Source organism: Crocodylus porosus, unplaced genomic scaffold, assembly GCF_001723895.1.
Source record: "Crocodylus porosus isolate Cpor-Errol unplaced genomic scaffold, CroPor_comp1, whole genome shotgun sequence".
Taxonomy (NCBI): Eukaryota; Metazoa; Chordata; order Crocodylia; family Crocodylidae; genus Crocodylus; species Crocodylus porosus.
The window spans coordinates 8,304,616-8,326,782 of record NW_017728926.1 but is presented as its reverse complement, the minus strand read 5'-3'; the positions used below and the strand labels follow the sequence as shown (position 1 = coordinate 8,326,782).

The 22,167-nt window shown below is 50.0% G+C and overlaps 1 protein-coding gene and 1 long non-coding RNA gene across 2 annotated transcripts; one reads left to right on the top strand and one right to left on the bottom strand.

Moving 5' to 3' along the window:
- Nucleotides 1-10,504: 10,504 nt before the first annotated feature.
- On the top strand, nucleotides 10,505-20,391 carry LACTBL1 (lactamase beta like 1). The gene is made up of 6 exons (XM_019541345.1): nucleotides 10,505-10,661; nucleotides 10,985-11,094; nucleotides 13,714-13,871; nucleotides 14,606-14,853; nucleotides 15,928-16,033; nucleotides 18,185-20,391. Exons 1-6 carry the CDS (start codon nucleotides 10,556-10,558, stop codon nucleotides 19,161-19,163), a joined length of 1,707 nt encoding a protein of 568 aa, XP_019396890.1. The 5' UTR covers nucleotides 10,505-10,555; the 3' UTR covers nucleotides 19,164-20,391.
- On the bottom strand, nucleotides 20,218-20,818 carry LOC109314278. The gene is made up of 2 exons (XR_002102261.1): nucleotides 20,721-20,818; nucleotides 20,218-20,650 (listed from the first exon to the last, which is right to left on the bottom strand). It is a non-coding gene; the product is annotated as an uncharacterized LOC109314278 (long non-coding RNA).
- Nucleotides 20,819-22,167: the final 1,349 nt, after the last annotated feature.

Below are 22,167 nucleotides of genomic sequence, written 5' to 3'. Positions count from 1 at the left end.
GAGATGCTATTTTGGGGTCAGGGATCAGATCCAAATCACTCCTTTTCCCAGTCCCCCCATTCCCCATTTCTGGACCTGCTACCAGAGTGTGGCCGGCCGCTTCTGGGATCCATGGCACAGTTGAGGAATTGGATAAACTGAGACGTTGGCAACAAGGCACAGTCTCCAGTAAAGCAGCCATGTCTCCGGTTTCCCAAAGCTAGGGAAGTCACCCAGAGAAGTGGCCACTCTGCTGCAGAAACACTTGAAAAGCTAATCATGTTCATACTCAGGAGCAGCTCTCTGAAGTGTTCTTGGCTGAAGCATGAATCCATTTCGAGGGATTTGAGGGTTAGCGAACGAGATGGAGTATAAATTGCCAAGATGGTGAGCAAAGCTGCGGAGAGATGGGGTAGGGGTGGGCTCGGCGCAATGGCTCCCGCCCCGCTGTAGGCGTTCAGCTGCTCCTTGCAGCCTCTGTGGCTTGTTGCACCGGCGCTGGCTCTGTCTCTGGTCATTTTTTTCTTCTTAGTTACTGCTCCGTGACTGATGAGGATCTCGGTAAAACACAAATTGATTTGCTTGGTTTTCATGGTTGCCTCTGGACTGTAATTATTCAGGCAGGAAAAATTAATTAGTCCAGTGTGGGTCGACTGCTGCTCTCGAAGCAGGGCTGAATCTTAATTGGAGAACTCCAGAGAAAGGCATTGATTCACACCCTGGTACCGGGGGTGAGGGTTTTTTTCCCCCAGAGGCAGTGGGTGGGGTGGGCTGAAGGTCAAGAGAGATGTGTCTGCTCTGACATTGCCATTTTCCTCTTCGGGCCTCTGGTTAGCCATCACAACAAGTCCGGCGCAGCTTCCCTGCCCTCATCTCGAATGACAGTAGAAACACGACAAGAGCGATCTAGCTATCTCTGTGCTGGAGGGAATATGCTGTTCACCAACAGATGCCCCAAGATGTAGGGTCACTAAATAATGGCTACTCTTTATTGATGTCTGTGCCATAGCACTACAGTGCCCACGTCCTCCAGGGATGGGCACTAGAGGGACCTAAAATGGCTAGAATTAACTGATAAACTTTGGGGAACGTCATAACCTCTGCTAAGAGCAAGTTCCTAGACAGTTGGGTCTGGGTCTGCTCGGTACAGCAATTATTAGATCCTCTGACAAAATGCATCCTCGTTTCAACGGCTTTGCTGAAACACCTTCGTTGCTGGGGTGCTGCGCCGATGTTTTTATTGTGGAGCCCAGCTCTTAGTCTCGCGGCTCCGGTTGCAGCACACGATCACACGTGCAATGAGTCACTTTGCTCCTTGCGGAGGAGCCAGGGAAGAACTGAAGAGTCACTCGGTTGAATCTCTCACCCATTATTTACCTGAACAAGGACCACTGCCGTCAGCGATGGATGTCTTCCATCATGCTGCAATACGAACACCTTTCACATGGCCGGCTGTCAGCACTGAACACACACGGTGGACAGCAGATTCGGGTTGCTTCCACGTTTTCTGTCTCCCTCTCAGAGGCCTCACGATGCTGACTTTGTCCAGCTCAACAGGAATGGGTGCAGGGAAAGGGAACTGAGTTCCTGAACCAGAAGTGATGAGATTTCACCGTGTTTCAAGAGTTGCACGTGAATGGGGCCAACCAGGCAGATGCCGATCACCTGGAGGAGAAGGGTAAGTGCTATATCCCTCCCTTCCTCATCTAAATTAAATTATATTGGGGGTTGTGGGCTTAGATCATAACCTGCGGTAGCACTTTTCTGCTGTACGTGAAGTGAATTGGATAAGGGATGGCTTGATGTGGATACCCTAAAAAAGGAGCATGCTGCAAGCTGACTCAGGGTAGTCTTCCACATTTCTTGTCACCAGGTAGTTAAAATAACATTGTGATGTACTAGCCAGGTTCTGGAAGCTAAGTCTGAGCATCTCAGTCCAACACTGCACAATGTTAGCCTATGCAGGTCTGTAGCCCAAGCGGTGCTGACCCACGTTTTGGAGGGAGCTGGTGCCAGATGCAACAGGGCATCTAGATGCGGTGATGCAGCGTGTTATCTTGCCTAAATGTAGGTAGGTGCATCACAGTGAAAACTGGACAAGAAGAGTACAGGGTCTCTGTTGTTTGACTGGAGGCACCCAAGAACATTTTGGTAGGGATGCAGTGTGTGATGCAGGAGAAGGCTGCAAGTCCCAACATTTTGTTTGGGTGAAAACTGTGAGTACTGGGTTGCCCTGAGAAGGAAGAGGACCCACCTGAGTGCCAGTAGCCACATGGTTAGTGCAGTTGTCTAGGAAACTGGAGACCTTTGGTGCTAAGGCCCCTTTGCCCAAAAGGGAGTTGACCTTATTTAGCTGCCAGCGCTAAGCCATGGGAGCCTTTGTCTCCAGCATTAACACCAGTTAGACATGGGTTTCCAGCCACCCACCCTTTCATCATGGACATGTGCTTTCATGTCCAGAATTGTCCTATGCACGTAGCCACGTACGTGCCTGGCCAGTGCATATGCTCAGCCTGCGCCTGCATGCGTATGTGTCTACACTGCAGGGCTAATAGCAGCCCAGCCTGAGCGCAAGTGCCACGACTGCCATTGATGCAGCCTGACGACTGCCCTTTAAACACGCCAAGAGACACAGAGTGCTGTCTTATGTTTCAAAGCTTAACATACTTTATAGTAAAAAAATGTTGGGAAAACAATCAAATTAGGAACAGAAGGCTCTAAGTAAAAATGGGTTTATTACTGATGCTATGTGTTGGCTTGTCTTCTTGCATATGCATCTTCTGTGTGTTGGCTCGTCGTGTTGCGCTGCATATATATCATCTTTAGTTAAGTGTCTAAGGTGGCTATCTACCCTGCCCTCTGCTTGTCTTCTTGCCCCCAAGGAACATGGAGCTGTAGCTGCTTCCCAGGGGGGAGGAAGTCAATAAGGGGATTGAATTTATACCACCATTCAGGGAAGAGAGCGCCAAGTCGGGGGCCGCGGTGGCTGTTGCTGGTTAGCGTTGCTATGATGTGTCAGGCAGTTCGCTGGCTGTTTCCCAGCAGGACTCAATTTACACAACCTATATATTACAGGCCAGATTTTCCAAAGTACGCAGCAGCTCCCATTGTTCTCAATCAAGCTCTGGCAAAAATGTGTTGTGGCAGTTGGACCTTTATTATCGTTATTGTTCTTCCTAATTGGTTTCTTTCAGGAAGCATTGTGTAGCTGCAGACTCAGCTGAGACGTGAATCTCGGACTGGTTTGGTGGATTTCCTAGAGGATTATTTAGGACCAAGGGTCTTTTTTTTTTTTTTTTTTACTGTTGTTCTTCGTAAGTGAAAGTTTCTCAGCATATAAAATCTTCTCTGGGAGAGGAGCTCGGTAAGAATTGCAAAGCAGGTACCACTAGCTCAGTCGTCCCCTCTTGTCGTGGTCGTTACTGCTGCACTCAGCTCGTAAAGGAGGAAAGCAAAGCTGCTCTTACTAAAAACAGTCGTTCTTCCCAAGGTGCGTGAACCAAGCTGGAATAAGGGACGAGGAGACAAAGGGGGGCCCTGAGAGTCCCTGGTCCATATGATGTGCTCATCTCATGGAGATAACACAGCTTCTCTAGGCCTCCTGTGCCAGTGCTTGGCCATCCTCGGTCAGAAACATCCTCCTCATCTCCAGCCTAAATGGCCCCTGCTGCAGCTGGGGACCCCACTCCTACAGCCATCTCCCTCCTCGCTGTAATCATCCTGCAGGTGTTTGAAGGTGTTATCAAATCTGCCCCTCCATCTTCTCTTCTCCAGATGAAATAACTCTGGTTCTTTCAGCTTCCCCTCATCTGTCTGGCTGCCCAAACCTCTAATCATTTTTGTTTCTCTGCGTTGGACTCTTTCCAGTCTGTCCTCATCCTTCTTGAAGTGCAGGCCCAACCCTACACGCGGTGCTTCAGGGGAGCCCTCGGCAGGGCTGGATTTGCAGAGGAATCCCTTCCCCTGGTTTGCAAGGGACCCTCCTGCTCATACAAGGCCGGATGCTGTTGGGTTTGGGGTTTTTTTCCTTTTATATTTGCAACAAGAGCACACTGCTGGGTCATATTGAACTTACAGCCCACTGCAGCCCCCCGGCCCTTCTCTGCAGCTTGGCAGCCAAGCCTACCTCGCCCCAGTCTGTATTCGTGGATGCAGTTATTCCGTGCCAGGTGCCAGACTTTGCCCTTGTGCTTGTTAAATGTCTGATGGATTACAGACGGGTTTCTTCCGTTCCACCCAGGTTATTTTGGAGCCTGGCTCTACCCTCCTGAGTGTCTGCAACTCCACCCGACTCGGTGTCATCAGCAGATTTGCTACGCACGGAGCACGGGTCCTGAGGCCACCCTACGTACGCCACTGGGACGTTGCCTGGGTCTGCACCTTCTGGCTCTTCTCTTTATGCCCCGTGTTTGAAGCGTGCGAGCGATGATGACTTACCCGTGGTCGCACTGAATCTGCAGTGCGACTCCCGTTATCCCCATCCTCGTACTTTAATAACGGCAGCATCTCTCCTTTGCGATCCTTGCCACTCCTGTACATGCCCCTGCTGTACATATGCAGCGCACACTCTCATTAGCACTTCTCCAAGCTCACGCGTCCCATCACTGTACGCGCCGATGTCTATGCCAACACTCACACATCCTTGCATACACCCACACGTGCCGCTCCCGTGATCGGCAGCACTAGATTTGTTCCAGCATCTCCGCTCGTTCTTTGCTCCTCCTGAGTTTGTTTTAATGGCTCCTCGGAGATGCTGCCTCAGTGCAGTGATTTTATGGATGTGACATAGCCTTCAAAGTCTTCCACCATAAGCCTCTCTGTTGCCATAGCAACTAGCTCCTTCGCCCGGATCCTGGAGCGCCTGCGATCGGCTTCCTAGTCACCTCGACACCTTCACCGGAGACCCTGGGGGAGAGACATTAAGTGTGAAAGCCCCGTGTGCTTGTTAGGTCAGGGTAATTCCTTCCCACGTGGCCTGGTCCATGCCATCCTCCACGAGAGAGGATTTGCCAGGCCTCCCAGTCCTGTCGCCCCCCTGTTGTGCCTGCTAATGAGCTGCGAAGCCAAGCAGCGAAGCCAAGCCTCTCCGCCTCGCCCACGCTGGGATGGCAGGGCTCCTGCCTGGACGCCGTGCGGAAAAGGCTGGGCAGGTGGGAGAAGTGGGAATGTCTTGGCAAGAAACGCTGACCCTGGGGAAGGGGCTCTGTCCCTGTTTCCGTGCTTTCCCGACCCAGTCCGGGCGTCTCCTCCTCCTCGTAGAGGACCTCAGCCTTCCCCCTTCCTGCCCGGCTGTTCATTTGTGCGGGTTTCTGGCCCACCTTTGAGCCTGGCTACTCTGCTCCGTCACTGCCTCCACCCATTGCTTGCAGCCTTTTTAAAGGAGAGATTTTCCTAATTTTGTGGCTTCTGGATCCTATTGACAAATGCAGCGCTGCTGCGCCAGCATCACATGCCTGTGCCAAGTTTGGACTCCAGCATATGGGCTTGTTCTCAGAGACACAAGGGAAACCTCCAGTTGCATTTTGTCTGTGGAGGTCTGGGAGATGCATCGAAGATCTCTGCCGTGCTGCTCACGGCCACGCTGTCGTGGCTGGGGGCATACAGGGAGCGCTGGGAAAGAGCCAACTGCAGTGCAGATGGTGAAGGATGCAGGCGAGCCCGCTCCTGGCATCCAGAGGAGCCCACACCCCCTCTCCTATGCAGAGCCTGTTTCTCCCCCTAAAAAGCAAGAACTCACCGACATGAACAGCATTACGTTCAAAAGAACCATGATGGAAATAACAAGGTTTCCATCTCCTCCAGCCCTGCCCAAGGAAACCTGCCAGCTCCTTCTCCCTCGGTTTGGGTGGCCGAGATGGCACCTGAGCTGCACCCCGGCCCTTGCCAGAAGGGCGTGGGGAAGAGGAGGATGTGACAGAGCAGATCTTCAGCCCAGGGAGCGGTAGCATCGCACCCATTTGGCGTGTGCCAGGCGGTGGCAAGATATCAAGGCAGCTTTGGGTTCGGCTATCCGGTGTGGAGGTTAACGTTGCCCTGCATTGCTTCATGCTGTCAAGTTGGTACGTCTGCATCCCTCTTGTGCAGTCCTGGCTCTTCCTGGGCTCCCAGCTCCATGTCCCAGAGCTGCCAGCTCCCATGCCCAGGCCTCGTCTCACCTGCACACAGAATTGTGCCCCTTCCACTCGCGGCATGCCCATGTCTGTGCCCTGGTGCTAAGGCAGCACCCTGCCCCTTGCCCACGCTCTGGTCCTGGCATCGTGCCCCCACTCATCCCACACACTGCTCCATGGCTATGCATGTCCCATATCCAGCACCCAGTCTGCCCACAGTGCCCAGCCTTGTGTCTGCACACCAACGCATACCCTATACCCAGCCTCTCCGGTGTTAACGCCATGCACAGGTGGAGGTCTGGAGCAACCTGCCGAGGTAGCACACCACACACGAGGTATGTTTGCTGTCTGCGCTGTCCAACTAACATGCAGACAAAAGGCTGCATCAGGGTTCAGACTGGGACACCCCCAGACAAAGCCTCGTCCCCTCAGGCTCAGCCCGGACTGAGGCCCTTTCGTACGTACATCTGGGAGTCGGCGAGAGGAGACTTTTGAGCATCCTTGATCTGAAATGACTCCTGAGAGCTGCCTCAAGGGCCCTTTTCCTACCTAGAGACAGAGACCCCATGTTTTTCTCCTGGCTTGGCTCTTCAGGCAGGTGGGTGGGAAAGGACAGGCACGTGAAGGGGTTAACACGGTGCGCTGGTTGAAACCATCCCGTTGTCATTACAGACCCTGCTGTTCCAGGCTGCAGGCCCTTAGCAATAAAATGAGGGGTAATTTCATCCTGTCACCTGCTGCTGAACCATTGAAAGAGCCCAGAAGCAGGGCAGGGCTCCTGCCAGCACCTGCCTCTCCGGGGCTGGCCGGCGGCAATGCTTGCGGCAGTCTCCCATGACTGCCTCGCTCGAGATGGGGATGCAGGATCCCTGCCTGCTCGCAGCTCCCGGGGCTGGGTGCTACCCGCCGCGGGGGGCTCAGACAGCCGGCATGAATGCACATCTGTGCCAGCTGCAACTCCCGTGCCAGCCCCGGGGGCTTGTGCCAGCTCCTTTCCTGACTCCGGCCTTCAGCAGGCTGCCCGCAGATGGCAGCACAACCTTACAATTCACCAGCCAAGGCCCATAAGAAGATCCCCCGAGCCAAGGAAAATACAGCCAGGCCAGAGACATCTGCTTCGTCTACCCAGCCTGATGGCAACTGCTCAGCCTCCGCGGCGAGAGCGGTCTCCTCTGCTGCAACCGAGCAGAGACTGAGGGTTCATTTTCTGTCGTCAAAACCAAGTGAACAGTAAAGAGCTGCCATTTTCTGAGCAGGCCTTGATCGAAGGAGGGTTGCTGGAGTCCAGAAAGGTGGACAGCCACTGCCGCGAGCATGGGGAGTCACGCCTCCTGCAATCAGGTCCTCTGCGTGTCTTTGGGACACTCATCCCCTACCTAGTGCAGTGCAAAGGGGACGTGTGATACTGCTGGCATAAGCAATAGGCATTGCAGTTATTTCCTATCCAGGGCACATTAACATTAAGTGTCCCCCAGACTGCCCCTGCTCCACCTTGCTGGGTCTGTTCTCCCCGACTTGGGCTGCCCCCTGGCCAACTGCTCCCCCCGCGTGAGAGTCACGACAGCAAATAATCTGTGCCCAGAGACGCTGGCTGCTGGGATTAGCGCTCCCGCTGCTCTTAATGATATCTGTGGTGCTGGACAGCCGCCGCAGTCACCCGCACCCGAGCGCCACGGTGGACCTGGTAAGAGATTCCCGAGGCTTGTTTAGCTCCCAGAGAAACCACATCCGGCAGGCTGGGAAGGGAGGTCGGATCATGGAAGCAGTGGTGCTAGGATAGCTGATGCTCCGATGCCGGCTTGCATTGCTTTGCAGGGGATCATGGAGCGCTGTCTCCATCCCGGCCTCTGTAATCATTGCTGCTGGCTAAGGTGGACCCGAGGTTTTACAGGTGGCCTACGAGCTATGTCTCTCCATGTGCAGTAAGAAGTCCAGCAAAGAGGGGCAAAGGAAGGTGTTTGGGGAAGGGAATGGAGCAAAGGGATGAGGACTGGACTGTCCTTGGAAAGGGAGGACTGGAGGAAAGGGTTGTATCACAGCATGATTGGTTGGGAAGTTTCAGCAGTGAAGATCTCCACGTTCTCATAGGATGGGGGGGAGCAAGGGATTAGGGGCGGCTGGTAGCCACGGGGTTTGGGGCGCGGGTCCAGTCCCGGAAGCAGAAGGGAGAGGAGACGGTCGTGAGTAGACTGCGCTGCCAGCCCGTCGCCTAGGAGGGAGGGTTGAGAAGCAGAGGGAATGGAGATGCCCACTTCTCACTGCCTCCCCCAGCTCTTACCAAGGGCAGGTCCCAAGACCAGTCATCCTCTCTTTTCCACTTCATCGCCCATTGCTCCGCTGGGGAGGGCCAGCGTGCCCTGCCACCAGGGGCTCTCCCCTCTCTGCTCTGACCTGGCCTCTGCACCTTGGGACCTGCCTTTTCTTGCTAAACCTTTTCTCCCATCTCACCCTAGCAGGTGCATGAGTGCTGGTGGTAAGAAGGGACTTCTCAACAGCCATGGACAGGTTACAGCGACGGGTAAGGCAATAGCTCACAGCTTCTTTGCTACTTTTGCTCCCTTTGCCAAGGGTTGCCAACATCAGCTCCCAGTGGCAAATAGGAGGGAAAGCAGATGACATACCTGTGTCTAAATAATGCATTAGCAGGCCAGCAAGTGCTTTGATTCATCTCTCTGCTGCAGCACTGAGACTCCACTGACTAATAGGATCCATGTTCCCGGCTTACACGGGAATAAGCAACAGCAGCAGCCGGCCCTCGCTTTCCCTGTTTCTTCCTCTGTGTTCTTGCTCCTGCATTTTGTGAGCAGCTCACCCTATCTTTCCGCCCCGCATGGATCCTGATCCCTGCATGCAAGCTGCCTGATGGGCACAGAGGGGCTGCGTGTCACATGAGTTAATCCTCTCCCATGCAGATGCCAAGAGGAGATGAAGGCGCTATAAATAGTTGGTGAGGTCCTGTTGGTTCCAGCTCCTCTTTGCAAAGAGCAGGCAGGAATTAGAGAGAATTTATGTTCAGTCTGGAAGGAGATGGAAAATTTTTAAATATTGCACGACTAAAAGAAATGGCAGAAAGTGTTACAGCTTATAGTAGAGAGGGGTACGTGTCTCGATGGCACTACGGTATAGCAGGTGACAGGAAGCGGCATAGGCTGTTTCCTCCAGAAAGCAAGTGCTGCATAGAAGATGGATGACACGTCACAAGACTATGCAGAAAAATAAAGCAAAGGTTATGGCTAAATGAGTGCATGGAGTCAAGCGGGGAGCTTGGAAAGATAATGTCCATGAGTGGGACCATGGACACTTAGAAAAGCTTGAAGCGTGGTTGCAAAGGGGATGGAGCTGGACTGTCCACCGTGGGGGCAGGTGACAGGACAAGGAGCAATGGGCTCAAGCTGCAGCAAGGGAAGCTGAGGTTGGATATTAGGAAAAACTCTCATTGGGAGGGCCGTGAAGCATGGCACAGGCTCCCCAGAGAGGTGGCGCAGTCGCCATCCTTGGAGGTTTTTAAGACCCAGCTGGGTAAAGCCTCGGCTGGGATGATGGAGTTGGGGCTGGTCCTGCCTGGAGCAGGGGGTTGGACTAGATGTGACCTCCTGAAGTCCCTCCAGCCCTCGTGGCCTATGGTTGTATGAAAAGGAGGACAACTTTACCCTGGACCCTGAAATGAATGGGAAACCACTGCGTGTATTCCAGAAGGGAGGATGTGGGTCTGTTCAGAGGGAGGAAGCAGTGTCCAGATGCTGCAGCCAGGAAAGCTGGGATTTGGAGAGGCCCCAAAAGAAGGGGTTTTGATGAGAGGAGATGACAGCCTGAACAGAGCACTGCTCGGCTGCCAACAGTTTTGGCAGTTCCCCACGCTGTGGAAGCAGGGAGGAAGCAAGCGCTCTTCAGCTAAGGTCGTGCCGTGACTCTGGCACTTCACTGGGACCTCGAAGGGGGACAATTAACTCTTGCAAACTCCAGTACGGAACAAGGGCTCTGGCAATAACAGGCACGCTGGGTAAAATCAGCTTCTTATTGAACTGTTTCTTTAAGACACAGTTTGCAGTGATTCCAGCTGATCTGCTGCAAAGTGCCATATATGTGTGTGTGGTGTGTACATAAATATATGCATATATATATATATGCATCTATATTCCATGGCACTGCTACGGATTAATTTCCTGGTGCAGCAGTGCTGGGAGCTTCATGAAAGTCTGGTTTGTAACCTGTACAGGAGCTCATAGTAAAACCAGATCAGACTCCTATTGAGCACAGAATAAAAACCCCACAGCTCATTCCGGGTCCATCTGCCTGCCACAGCTTCTAGTTAGCAACACGCTATGTGGAATAACATGTCCACTTGGCACACGTGGGAAGCAATTTCCTTTCTCTCTCTTCCTTTCTGTCTCAGTCGTACTGAAACCACGCGTCTCTTCTGTTTGCAGCAGACCTCCAGCAGCCGGGGCCTCCTCAAGCTGCCTCGGATGGAAGTGAAGTGGATCCATGTGACGCTGATCTTCTTTCTCCTGCTCTCTGTTGCCATGACTGGCTGCTTCTTGTGGCAGTACAGTCTCCCCAAAGTGGAGCCGGGTGAGTACGGATCAGTCGGGCTCTGCACCGTTGGGAGGCGAAGCCTAGGATTTTGGTGATGTTCACATGAAGGGTTTTCTGCCTGTGTCACCTCCCCGGGATTGAGCTCTATACTATTTTGGAGGGGCTCTGCAGGAACCTACCTAACAAATAGAAAGCAGCCAGCATAGCCCTTTCCTCCCCATATATCCCTATTTCTCAACATTCGTATCTCATTGCACAGTCTCCTTTCTCAGCTAGTCAGGGCAAGGAAACAGAAGCACCTAACAAAGCATGGAAAGCACGATCCAGTCAGCCAGCCGCCTCTCTTGAATTATTCCCAGGTCCATCTGGAGTGGAGGGGAGGTCAGAAGCAGTGCAAATGTGCCCCCGCTATCCAGAGCCAGTACCACTGGATCACCCGATCCCTATCCTGAAGGATGCACTGGAGAAGGTTTGTGGGGATAGGATGGAGGGGCTGCATATTTTTAATTCCAGCTGGCGCCTTATTCCTAGGTGCAGACACTTCCTTATTGCATGGTCCTCTGTACTGTGTCTGTATGAAAAAAGAGAGAACTGAGCAGCTGCAGTCCTGTTGCTTTGCCTTCAGTACTACGTAAGGCCATAGAACAGGCCATTAAGGAAAGACTAATTAAGATGTGGAGGTAGATAGAACATGGTGGAAAATGAAATGTGGCTCTATTTATAAAAGACTGGATAACTTAATACCTTTCTACAATAAAATCATTATCTTCGAAAATTTCAGTAAATCGTTTGAACCTGCACCTTGCAGGAAATTACTACCTACAGTGGAGAAGATGGGGGTTAATACTAAAATTGGAAGTCAAATAATAATAAGATGGCTCCGGGGAAACTCCAGTGGGCTACACAGAAGGGGAGCCATGAGACCGAAGAACGGTTTCTGGTGGTGTTTCTCAAGGATCACTAATTTCATTAGTCAGGTATCCAGATTGTAGCCCTATTGACCTAAAGGAAAAAGCAGTCAGGGGTCATGGTTGAGGTGATATCTTTTATTAGACCAACAGGATTTTTGCAAAAAATTAAAGAAAAATATTTTTGCAAAAATCTTGTTGATCTGATAAAAGATATCACCTCTACCATGAGCCTTGATTGCTAATGTCATTAATGGCCTTTATGCAAGAACCAGGTTCGTGATGATGAAAACTGTAGGTGACACAAAGTTGGGGGTTATTATGAACGCTGCGGAGGATGAGATTGACACACAAGACAGATAACTTTGTGAGCTGCGGTAATAACGCGGTACAACATTTAGAAGCCGTGCACTAAGACTGATACCAAGAACTCGGGATGCAAGCTGGTTGCTCGTGTGCTGGGGGGATGTAGGACAGGAGGAATCTCAATGTCTTAGCCCGTCGCAGAACGACAATGAGCCAACGACGTGCTGTGGCTGTGCAAACACCGAGGCAGTTGTAGGACGTGTCAGCCAAGGCACAGGGAGGGATGGATAGCAGCCCCGACTTGGATGCCCATTAGCAAGACCTCATCTACAATATGGGGCATGATCCCACCATCCTTGCTAGGCATGCAGAGTGGAGAGGTCATGTTGGCAAGGACCTTTGGTTTTAGTTCATGTTTTCCGCCAGGGGGAAGGTTGCCTCCCTTTGTACCACAGGACATATTTCACTTCCTAGAATCATTTGGGCACGTTTCATTTTCCACATGCCCTGCCCCTGCAGGAGCCCAGGACACGGGTGATGACCTCCATCTCCCTAGGTCTGCTCCTCTGGCAAGTCAGAGTTTTTGAGACCTTTAGGTTTTTTGTGCCAAAGATCCATTGCGAGGTGTCGGGGGACGCTTTGCAGCTGCGGCATGTGAGAGGCGTCAGAACGGACATTCTTGTAAATACTCTTACATTTAACATGTATTACACAATTGCCTCTCACATTGATGCCCTGTGAGGTCTCTCCCAATCCTATGCCCTTAAAACCACCTTCACCACAACCCCTTCCATAGTCTTGGTTATCCTCTGGGTCAGTACAAAGATAACAGCATCCAGCTCAATTATTGCCACAATTCACATGTGCATGCCCGAGACCCTGCCAGTAATGCAAGAGCTTCAGAAGAAAGCACGCAGGGATGAACCTAGCAGGACCCTGGAGAACAAAGAGCCTCCAGAAACTTCAGGAGCTCGTTGTGCTCTTCTGCAATAATTCCCATTCCTAATTACATATCTAGCCCTTAAAGTTCCTCCTGTCATCCTGCCTGAATTTCACAAGCTCCCACAAAGTTTCTGATTTACCTTTCTGACAGCAGGGTTGTTATTTTCATGGCCAGGTTTATCAGGTCTGAAGTTTCAGCGATGGCTGAAATTCTGATATGTTCCCTTCATAGCGTGCATGTAAGATGGCACGAGCTAAGTTTATGGACAGTTCACACTTGGCCGAACTCTGCTGGTATCGAGGGAGTCGTAGCACGGGCAAGTGTGTTTGTGTTTTCAGAGCACGTTGTTATTTCGGAGACAACAGAGGGATGCGGGAGGGACTGGGTGAGCGTGGGGATAAGGGTTGGGCACTTTCACAGTTATTGACTCTGCAGCCGGGGAGTTAGTGGGGTAGGATGTGCCTTGAGGTCCATTCATCTTGGCAAGCACCCAGGACCTTGTTTCTGACAGGCTTTCCCACCTACTTTCCTGCACCTAAGTGGTGTGCAAGAGATGAAGGTTCTCTACAGGAGACACAAGAGTAGCAGTAGCCACGTCTGACGTTTGTTGCATGAAGTTTAAGTGATGGGCACCAGCCGAGGTGGATCATTGGTCAAAAATGTTTGGTTGAAAGATGTTGATGAATCTGAGGGCAGGATGATATTTGCTCGGCAGTAAATTTGGGGCATGCCTCCCATTTTGCACCAATACACTACAGAATCGTAGAATCACAGACAGCGAGGGTGGAAGGGACCTCGGGACGTCACATCTAGTCCAACCCCCTGTTCCAAGCGGGACCAGCCCCGACTACATCATCCCAGCCACGGCTTTGCTATGGTATGGAGTCATCTCTGGTAGCAAACTCATTGCCATTTTCTTGTTATCTTCCAGGTGGACATGCTGCTGCGCAACAAAATCCATAGCCCAGGCCTCTCCACCATGTCTGCCATCGTTATCTACAATGATACTGTGCTCTGGACCGGTAACTTTGGGAAGAAAAATGGCTCTAACCCCTTCTCAGCAATGCCTAACGAGTATACCATTTACAGGTGAGGCAGCAGGTTCCTTTGCAAGAGGGGTTTTCTTGTACCCCAGAACTAGCCAATGGGTTAGAGGACCACGTCTGTACCAGTGCCCCTCAGTGGAAAAAAAAGGGATGTGCACACTTTGCCCCTCGATTACCCGTGCAAATCTAGGTCAGTCACAATGAGAGAGCTCCCATAAATCCTTCCCTCTCCCTGCCCTGCCTTCAGCTACAATAAGAAAACAGTCTGCTGTCGCAACTGGTGTTGCCGTGAGCCTTTTTCGATTTAAAAAAAGCACAGTGTGTGGTTATGCAAATGTAGACCTGGACAGTAGTGTTTGTTATCTCCCCCAATTATTGCACAAGGATTGCAAATGGAAGCATTTACCTTTTGGGGGGAGATTTTGAAGGGTTTTTATTGGAATGAGGTCAAGTTTTTCTAACTTTTTTTTTTAATTCAAGCAACATCAACTGTTCTTCAAGTCTGTAAGAGTGAAAAGAAATGTGATTTCCCCCTTGTAGAAAAATCTAGTTGGCATTTTCAGATGGAAGTAAAGCAAAACTCTGGAGTCAGAAATGTGGCATGGACATAGTCTCCAGTGAAGATCAGTGTTTTGGGGCTTGGGAAATAAATGGACTTAAGTTAACAACAGAACGAATATTTGGAAATGTGTTTTATCAGTAGTGCTGTATCACTGTAGTTGTGTAAGCTGGAAGAGCTGCTGGAGGTGACCCACGTCGCTGTTTGTGTCATAACAGGATTGCCAGCATCTCCAAAGTCTTCCCCACAATCATGCTATACCGACTGTGGGAAGAAGGAAAGGTAATGTCTTTGGATGACCCTCTGGAGCGTTACGCTCAGGGCTTCGTTATCAAAAATCCCCTGGGGCGGCTAAAGGAAGCTGAACAAAGATACACAGCTGACGGGCTGATCTTTCTGGAGAAGGGGTCGCTGCCTCTCAAGCCGTCACCTGTCACCCTGCGCAGAATGGCCAGCCAGCTCTCAGGTGACAAAACTCCTCCGCTTCCACCTCTGCAGACCTCATCAGAGCCTCCCAATAGGTTCAAGGCCCTAGTTAAAAGAGCCAGACTCCCTTCCCCAGTGAGGACAGATCACACTAGAGGAACGCAAAAGCCCCTGTTCGGCTTTTGCAAGTTAACATAGTCCCGTCCTGATGCTGGTCCTGCAGATTTCTGCAGTTGCACTAGCATCTCTGTGATCTTTTCCCAGCAAGTCCAAGAGCAGGTGACCAAAAGGAGGCCTCTCTCATGCTAGATGCTGCCTATTGACTGAGCAAGCTGCAGCCATGGTAGGAGCTGCTGCATGTCTCTTCTTGGCTGCTTCTTGTCAGAGTATTTTTTTCTTTTAAAGCAAGAGTCTGCATTGCTACCAGTAGTGTAGATGTACTAGTTGGTTGGCTACTGATACAAGAGGCAAGAGCCAGGGCCCACACCCCAGCGTTTTATTGTTTAAACCCCAAAAGCACAAGAATACACACCAATTCCTGTGTTCCTCAAGTGGCCTGTGACAGCTCAGTATTGATTCTCCTGTAGTACCCAGGGGAGTTGGGACCGTGGAGGGGGATGGCGTACAGATCAGTAGCAGGGCTTTTTGGATCCACACATTAGATGATAATAAGGCATGAAGTCAATTGACTCCCTCAGCACTGCCTGAATAGAAATGCCACTGCTGCTGTTCTGGGCAGCGGTTCAGCTTCCCTGCTTAGGACATGCACCCCTGGATCCCAGAACAGCCGCTGCCCAAGAGGCACAGGAGTTTCTCACAGGCCCACCGAGGCCAGTCAAGGACCTTGATGGGGTCATACAGGCCTTGTTAATACAGGCTGATTCGCCTTTCCCTATTATTGCCTGGAGCACTGTTCTGGACCCAGTGTGTTTCTGCAGCACGTTTGCCGTGCCTTTTATACACCATGCAATAATCACGGCTGTCTCCACGGGCACTCGAGTCTTCACTCTCAGCTCATTATTCCACTGGCTCAGTAAACGTGTCCAAATGTTTTCCCTCACGTAAGTCAGTAGGTATCTCTCGGTGTTGATACCTGATTGTTCCCATTGCACAGGACTGCCTAGGAGGCTCCGGTCCACTAGCCTGCTGTGGAAGGGAAGCACACAAGAAGCACTTGCTCTCCTGAAGGATGATGTTTTGGTGGCTGATCCAGGAACCAGGTCAGATAAATGCAACATTTACATTTCTCTCGAGGGGCAGGCTTCTCCTTCGGGTGACCGCAGCGCTGTTCAACGGCTAAGGAATCAGTGCCAGCATTACGAATAGCTGCATCGAGGCAAAAAGACATGACAGAAACTACCTCCGCAGTGGGGAAGGGACATGTTGAGATCACAATGATCCAATACAGAAAGACAACGTGTTTGTCTGCTAAATACGTGACATGATAATAGAGTCATTGGACCAGATTTTCAAATGGAGCCTAAAGACACTGACTTCCCAAAACGCCTAAGCAGGCTCCGCCTATTAATTTCAGTTCCTGCAGGCAGGGAGAAGTGACTTTCATGTGATGAAGGGTAAGGGTAAGAAACCATCCCTTCCAAAACCTGTGTTTTCACAAGGACGTAAATCCCAGCTCTGTCCTTCCAGACCGGGAGTGAACTAGTTAAATTCTTCCTACTTAGCTACTTTTGAAAATCCTACTGGGCAGCTTTCAGCTTAATTAGGGAACTGCATACCTTTGAAAATCTGGCCACTTCTTATTGTCAATAGAAGCTATAAATATTTATCATGATTAAAAATGATGTTATAAGCATGCTGTCTAGGCTTCAAAGTCAAGCACTCAGAAAATGTCAGAATTTAAGCTGCCTGTTGACAATTTAGAAGGCACAAGCAGAGCAAGATCCAGTGTTTGGAAGCTGAAGCTAGACATATTCCAACTAAGTGGGACTAAATTACAAACTTTTCAGATGTTTTAATTTAGTATGAGAGCAGTTTGCTTCGGCATGTGGCAGACTCTTTGTCATGAACAGGCTTTAAATAAACTTTGTCCATTTGGTTCCCAAAAGTCTGCTCCGCTTCAGCTAGGAATTATGGGCTCGATGCAGGAAAAACGGGTAAAATGGTGGTCTGTGTTATTCAGGAAGGTTTACTAGGTGATTATTAATATATTTTAGGAGCAGAGGGACCCATAATTTATGCAGGCCTGAGTATGGCACTCATCACTGAAAAACTTATGGGGCCAGAATCTATTTCTCCTGATCCAAGCCTCTGAAAGTCTGTTAACACATCTGCTTTTGAACACACCGTTGTCTTATCTAAAGACTGAGTGACCAAAAGCAGCGAGGAGGAAGAGGAGGGTCCATGCGTCTTTTGTTGTAGTAATTTTTCAAGGACTCCAGCAGCGCAGAAGAGAATCACACCAAGTCCACATGTGCACCTATTCAGTGGAACGGGCCAAAGTGCGCACACCCATGCATGCTGCTTTGGGTCCATAAACACCGGGACATTTTAACAACTTAAAGGATCTCATGGACTTAATGGTTCATGGGCTTATGCTTCTTAAGGATGTGACACGACTTCAAAGCTTGACGCTATCTTGCAGGCATAAACTGGTTTAAAGAGCTTCTCACACCTTAAGATGCTTTAAGTGCTTAAGCCTACAAAACCACTTAACTGGGACTTTCAGGGCCTGCTGTCATGCGGGCCTTCAGCCCAGACCTGATTGTTATCATATAAAAGATAATTAACACAAAAAAATGTATTGCTACTAAATATAAGGCATGGTAAATAAGGTTCTGGAGACGATGCCTTTGGCATGTATTCTGTGTAGTATTTTTCACCCCCTCAGTCCCTGCTTCTTAAGTGTGTCTTCATATACCTGAAGGTAATGCAGACGGGCGGTGTTAATGGTGCTGTTGCATCTCACCCGCCGTGCTCCCTGACTCGCCGAGACTCCTGAGTCACAAAACAGGAAAAAACTCTCTCCTTTTCTCCATCCCGTCTTCATTCCCCCTTTTCTGATTGTTTTGGAAGCGGCTCCAGGTCACAAAAGAGCAGGTTTGGGATATCTCCGTTCCTAGTTTCCATAGGGTACATGACACTTTCTGTTCATGAAAGAACAGGGCCATTGACTTCCATGTGTCAGGTATCCAGGTGAAGGGTGTTTGTGCCCAAAAGCCTGCAATTAAAGATTTTTTTTTTGCAAAAATCTTGTTGGTCTAATAAAAGATATCCTCTCTACTATGAGATCCTGATTGCCTGGGTCATTGACGGCATTTGTAACATGTCTGTGACCGCAGCACCGGCAAAGGCCAGGGCTCTTGCAGTCCTATTGAAGGATGACACTGAGATGCATGTCTCTCTCATTGCAGATGCCATTACAGCAACTTGGCTTTCTCACTGATGGCCCACGTGTTGGCTGATCACGCTGCTGCGGGGGAATACCAGCGCTGGGTTTCAGAGAATATCTTGGATCGCTTGGGCATGGAGGACACCGGCTTTGACATCACACCGCCCATCCGTTCCCAAATGGCAGTGGGCTTCTACGGCAGCGGGCAGCCAGCGCCCCTGTACGACCTGGGCTGGTACCGACCCTCCGGCCAGATGTACTCCACAGCCGCTGACCTTGCCAAGCTGGCGATGGTTTTCCTAGGCACCTACCACCGACGTCTCTTAGAGCCTGACACTGTGAAGACGATGCTGACACCTCTTTTTAAATGCTCGCGTGAATACTTCGCCAACAAGACCGGCACCCCCTGGGAGATCAATGAGCAGCTGGGCTATGACGTCATCCGAAAAGACGGCGACCTGGACGGCTATTCGGCGACCTTTTCCCTCATCCCCAAGCTCCGCTTAAGCTTCATCGTTCTGATGGCAGGCCCCAGGCCCCAGGGGGGGGATATTGTGACGCAGACTTACGAGACCCTTATCCCTGCCATGGAGAGGGCATTTCGGGAAGCAGAGAAGAGCCTGAACCCTCCCCCGAGCCCCACTCCCTACGTGGGCTACTACACGTACTCCAACTTGACATTTTACGAGATCAAAGCTGGATCTCACGGGGTGCTGGTCATGCAGCAGTTTGGGCCCCACATAGAAGAACTGATCCCTGAAAACTACCGGACCATCAAGCTTCACCACCTGGAGGACCGGGTCTTCCAGGTGGTTTTTGACAAAGAGTTCCCCTGCGTCCTGCGCCTGGGCTCTGCCTCCATCTCTCTAGAGACCCAGGATGGGCAGCTATTTAATTTCTACCCTTTTGACCGCAAAGGTTTGTCTCCTGGCTTTGATGCTCCCGGTCTAAACACGTACAATGTGGTGCGCATACACCGCAAGCCTGTCTTCTACAGCTAACTGATGGGGGCTTCAGGTCGGTGTGTCCCCCACTTGTCCTCAGGGCTTTGGAGAGGCCACATTAAAGGGAAAGATGATGGCCACTAACCATTTCATACAACACTTTTTCTTTTCTGGACTGACTCCAGTGGCTCGTCTGCCCGGTCCTGCGAGTCCAGCTGCGTGTTGGGGACGCAGGTAAAAACGACGTTCTGGACCGTGCTGGGAGGATGCTATATGGATGCCAGTGAAGACTCTCCACCGCAGCAGAGCAGCTTTGACCACCATCAGGGTGCTTGAGACTGGCCTCAGCGGGTCTCTGAGAACCTCTCCTCTGGCGTCCAGGGGTTTTCAGTGCACCGCATTGCATCGGACCCGCACCATGGTCTTGGACAAGTCACTTCCTTTCTCTCTATTTTAGCTATCTCATTGTAAAAGGAGGCTTATAGGCCCTCTCTCATGAGATGCTGAGCTAATGACTCATTAGCTAATACCTGCGTGGAAATATTAGTCACAAAACCAGTATTCAGCACTGCTGTGAACTAGAGCCCATAGGCTTTCCTACCCTGAGTACCTCTCTCCCAGTTATCAATGCTCATTCACGTTGTTACCAACGTGGGGTCAGGGCTACTGCAGTTAAATATGGATCAGGTCGTAAGCTGGTGTAAACCAGCATTGCTCTGTTGGAGTCAATGGATGAGCTTTCTAGATGGTATCAGCATGTCATTTCATTGGAAGAACAGACGTGGCGCCCAGCTGGCAAACATCAGCATCGCTCCATTGCAGCGAATGGCAGAGATCTTCAGCTGGTTAGGAGTCAGAGTAACTCCAGGGGCTTCGATAGGGGTAGATGAGTGCCATTCCTCTAGGGCTCTACCAGGGAAAAGCAGTTGAAAATATGGCCAAAAGTACATATGTGACAGAGTTAGCAGAGATATTGTCCATCAAGCATGATGCTTGGTGTGGGAGAGAAAGTCGAGCCAGAGAACACGGCGCTTTCTCTCGGCATTGTTAAGGAAGGGTTTTTTCCCCCACAACTAGAGATTTTCACATTTTGTCTCTTGCTTCTTCCCACCTTCTTTAAGCTATTTGCATGATATTGTGAAATGTCATTAGAGGCTTTGACTGGAGTGGAATATGACAAGGCTTAAGGCAGAATATTTATTTCTATGAGATGAGCTGTGTCCCAAAGAGCTTCTAATAAGTGTCTTTGCCAGTTGAGAAGTGAAACAATTTTGCTAACAATTGACTTGGGTTTGATTGGATTTTATTTTGTTTTGAGGAGGTGACCTGCATTTTGAGCTATCTGGAAACTGCGTTTTCCCCAGAACTCTTAAGTTAAAAAATTAGCAGGCAAGGCTCTGGAGTCAAAACTAATAGAATAGATTTGCTACAGTTCCCCTGTCCCTAGGGATGTCACCAAAATCATTTTTGCATTTTAGGAAATGCAGTTAATGGAGCAGTAATAAACACATAGATCACCTGGGTGCACGACTGCTTCCAGGAACCTCTGCCCATGGCAGGGGGTCGGACTTGACGATCTGCTTAGGTCCCTTCCAACCCTATCTACTATGAAACTCTGATATGGTAGAGGACACCCTGGACACATCTACATATGCACTTTAATGTACAGTGCATTAAAGTATCACTAAAATGTGCTATTTAGTTATTGCACATTAAAATAGGCTAATGCACATTAAACATCACTTAAAAGCCAAGGGCACCTATACATATGACAGCACTCTGCTCTGATGCGCTCCAAGGTATACTAATTAGCATGCATCTGCCAGAGCATACTAATTAGTGCTCCAGCAACCTCCACATCACATGTATTCAGTGTCCCCGCATTTCAAAATGGCGGTCGGTGTGCATTAGCTAAAGCTTGTTGAATGAATACATGTGACCCTGCAGGCACTTTAATTAGAGCAGCTCTCAGAACCACTCTAATTAAAACACCTCCCTTCCCCCTACAGTGCGTATATAGACCCCCCCTCCCTCCATGCTCTTTAGTTAACACACATTAAGACAGGCTAATGAGCATTTTTTAGGACCACACATTGTACCAGATTTAATGCGCATTAACTAAAGCACATTAATGCACGTGTAGACATGTCCAAAGTGAACATTTGCATCTCTGTAAAATAAAGGGAATTCAGCTAGATTCAAAAAGTGGTTAAATATCAAAGAACCTGATTGAGCCATTTGTGCCCAAGGTTAAAAGCCATGCAGAGGCACCTGCCCCCAGAGGGAGATTGGGAAGGCCTTGGCACAGTGTTCGTGTTACTGAGAAAGACATCCGGAGCCTGCAGAGATGGCTGCACTGGCAGGGTGGGTGCTAAAGAAGAAAGCAAGCTTCGTGGAATGAGCTCTAGCGCATGCCACCTAGACAGACTAGGGGCCCTTTTTACAGATGAAGCAGCTGTAAAATCCTTGCTAGGACAAAGCTCCATTTTGATTTCCTTTCTTGGAAAAAAAAAAACAAAGAGTTTGCATTTTACAGTGTTTTCTTTAAAACAAACCAAGTTTGTTGGTGATATGCCAAGATTTAGGACATGCAAAGAAGGTAGCCTGAGCCATTGAGAGGAAAAGGAAGTGTTTGATTTATTTTAGTTGTTTAAACCTTTTTTTTTGTTGCTACTTGTGTTTTGTTGTGTGCGCGGTGTGTTTTGTTAGATTTTTGTCAACTTCTGCTTAACTCCAACCCCGGAGAAATATTTGGGGTGGAATAAGATGTTTGTGAAAGAGTCAACGCCATCATCCCTCCAGTTGGAAGCGGAGAGATCCCAGGCAAAGCAAAGGCTCCTCTCTAGCAGGAGAAGATGACAACTTCATGAATACAGTCACAGAGTTGAACCCCTTGCAGAGATGTGGGACTGCTCGTTCCTAAACCATTCCAGGTAGATGTCTCTACGGCCTCGTCTTGAAGCCTCCAGTGAAGGAGCTTCCCTAACTTCCCAGCCAGCCTGTGCCATTGTCCTACTGTGCTTATGATAAAGACATTTTCCTGAGATTTGCAAAAGGCGGG